Source organism: Colobus angolensis, unplaced genomic scaffold, assembly GCF_000951035.1.
Source record: "Colobus angolensis palliatus isolate OR3802 unplaced genomic scaffold, Cang.pa_1.0 Scaffold253, whole genome shotgun sequence".
NCBI classification, from domain to species: Eukaryota; Metazoa; Chordata; class Mammalia; order Primates; family Cercopithecidae; genus Colobus; species Colobus angolensis.
Window position 1 is genome coordinate 160613 of NW_012115744.1, and position 2628 is coordinate 163240.

The 2628-nt window shown below is 58.9% G+C and overlaps 1 protein-coding gene across 2 annotated transcripts in view; it reads right to left on the reverse strand.

Annotated features, from left to right (window-relative positions):
• Nucleotides 1-726: 726 nt before the first annotated feature.
• GCK (glucokinase (hexokinase 4)) overlaps nucleotides 727-2628 on the reverse strand; it is a 46447-nt gene continuing 44545 nt past the window's right edge. For both annotated transcript variants that reach the window (XM_011946764.1, XM_011946763.1), the window contains exons 9-10: nucleotides 1957-2190; nucleotides 727-1740 (exon numbers count right to left, since the gene is read on the reverse strand). In XM_011946764.1, coding sequence (XP_011802154.1) covers nucleotides 1596-1740; nucleotides 1957-2190 — 379 coding nt within the window. In that variant the 3' untranslated portion in view covers nucleotides 727-1595. The remainder of the gene's footprint in view (nucleotides 1741-1956; nucleotides 2191-2628) is intronic.

The following is a 2628-nucleotide window of genomic DNA, read 5'->3' on the forward strand; positions in this document are numbered from 1 at the left end:
AACTTATAAGGACTAATTTAGACTCAAGAGAACTAAGAAGATCCAAAGCATTTCCACATGAGAAGTAGCAGATAACAAGAAATCTGAAGGGGGACATGACTTTTCAAAATCACAACTTTGGGTTAAGATCTGAAGGAAACAAAACAGTTGTTCCTGATTAGCTGGTAGTATCTCTCATTGAAAAATGAATGTGCATGAAAATCACACAAATATGTATCTATGTCACTGTGTTTATGCTGCAGAAAGATGGCATTAGGCCTACGCTTGGCTAACTCTAAATAGGCATTCCACCAACAGGAGCATCTGGTGGGACCTTAGAAATCCAACATGTATCTGGGCCCCCACTCACTGGCAAACCTAAGTGGCTCTGACTGGACAGGACAGTGCTGAGACTGACATGCAGCAGGACCAGCTTCATTCCCCCACTTCCCCAGAGCAGCACCTGGCCTGGCACTCTCTCTGCACACATTCCATAGGCAGGCAAGCAGGGGCACCGGCCAGGCAGTGTATTGTCCACTACTCTGCCAGCCATCCCCCATGATACCCCATTCCTGTTCCTACAGCCTGGTCTGTCACTCCTCACACTCCCCTGGGCACGGCTGGCTGGAAGGAGCTGTCTGGAGGGCATGGCCGAGATACTGAAGTATCTTCATGCATGTGACGCTGACTCTTTATAGATTGTCCCCATGGTCCTTATGCACAGAAGTCAAAGAACAGTGGACAGGCCATGTTTAAAACTTTTAACATTTTTAATTAAAAAACTCACACAGTCTCAGGTTGGGCTTGGAGAGGGTGGCATGTCATATGATGGGGTGGTCCCTTGGGGTGTGCTGAATGCTGCTTGGGGTTTCTTCCTGAGCCAGTGCTGTGGGAGCTGAAAATGCAGGGCTGGCCCTTCTCCCCTTTGTGGGCCCCTTGGGGCAGGGGCTTGGGGGCTCTGTCTCTTGCACCTGCTGTGAGGGTCCCATCCCAGAATCACAAGTCACTCAGGGATGGGGGTAGAGGAGAGAAAAGGTCTCTGGGGGTATTCGCAGCTTGGGACACCTCCTCCATGGAGCACTCTCCCATTGCTCCCTGGGCCTCTTGAGCCTCAAGCAAGAAAATGGCCAGGACTGGGTGATGAGCAGCCCTTGGCTGCCCTTTTGGCCCAAGTGTAGGTCTGGTCAAGCTGTGGGAGCTGCCTCCCCACACAGGATGAGTTCCCAAGGAAGAGAGGCCACAGCAGGATCCAGAGGGCACCCCCCTCCCAGAGCCTGGGCCCAGGCGACACCAACAGCTCTGACAGTGTGGAAATGCAACAAAGTCCTGAGTGAGCAACTCCCTTCTAGGAAGTTGATTCCAGTGAGAAAGGTGGGGGCTTCCAGAGTCTCTGTCCCTGCTCCTGCCGCACCCCTGTTAGGGCCCTGGGGCTGTCCCACCGAATGACTGAGGGAAGAGGCCCGCTGGGTTCCCCAGCAGGATGGCAGGCAGCCCAGGTCCTGACAAGGCCAGGCCTCCTGCCCCGCCAGGCTGCGAGCACGTGTAGGGAGCACTTCCCCGTGGAGCCTGGGTGCTGTGGGGCTGTGGCATCCTCCCTGTGCTGGCGGTCACTGCTGTCACTGGCCCAGCATGCAGGCCTTCTTACAGGCCACCGCCGAGACCAGGGCTGCGCCCCGGCCACTGCCCTCCTCCGACTCGATGAAGGTGATCTGGCAGCTGGGCGTCAGCCTGCGCACGCTAGCGTGGAACCGCTCCTTGAAGCTGGGCAGAAGAGAAGCAGGGCTGCCGTCCCTCCTCCCAGCCCATCCTCCACATTCATTGCCGGGCATCCTGCACGAAGTCGACCCTTCCCCCAAATCTAGGCCAAGGGGGACGAGAAGAGGATTACAAAATCTTGGAGCTTGGGAGCCACAAGGAACCTTGGAGCACGTGCTTTTTGGGCCCCACTTTACCAGGGAGAGGGCGCGGCGGGCTCACCTGGGGTGCAGCTTGTACACGGAGCCATCCACGCCCACAGTGATGCGCATTATGTCCTCGCTGCGGCTCTCGCGCATGCGGTTGATGACGCCCGCCAGCCCCGCCGAGCACATGTGCGCAGCACGTGTAGACACGCTCTCGCAGGCGCGGCGCACGATGTCGCAGTCAGTGGCCGAGGGTCGTAGCCCCAGCGTGCTCAGGATGTTGTAGATCTGCTTGCGGTCGCCCGTGTCGCTGCGCGGCGGGAGGAGGTCGGGCAGTCGCTGAGGTTGGCCCCGACAGTCCATCCCCCTCCAGGGGCGGCCTCTCCTTCTCCAGGGAGGGGCCCCTGCCAGCCATCCCCCCAGCAGCGGCCTCTTTCCCTGGCTGAGCCGGGGCCCCTCTCTGGAGAAATGGGGCGATCCTGCTCACCTCAACCAGCCAAGGCATTTCTGCCAGGGACCAGCAGTAACCTGGTTAGTACTGCTCCCTCTAACTAAGCCCAGGGTCTCCACCAGGGAAGTGAGGCCACAGCAGGATCCAGAGGGCACCGCCACGGGGGGCAGGGAGCAGCGAGGGGACTCACGGATGGGGACACTGCCTGGACGCGGGCTTGCCCCCAACCATGCTCCTGGCATCCCTGTCCGGACCGCACCTCCTGCCCCTGGACCCGTCCCTGCCCTGCCCTCGCCT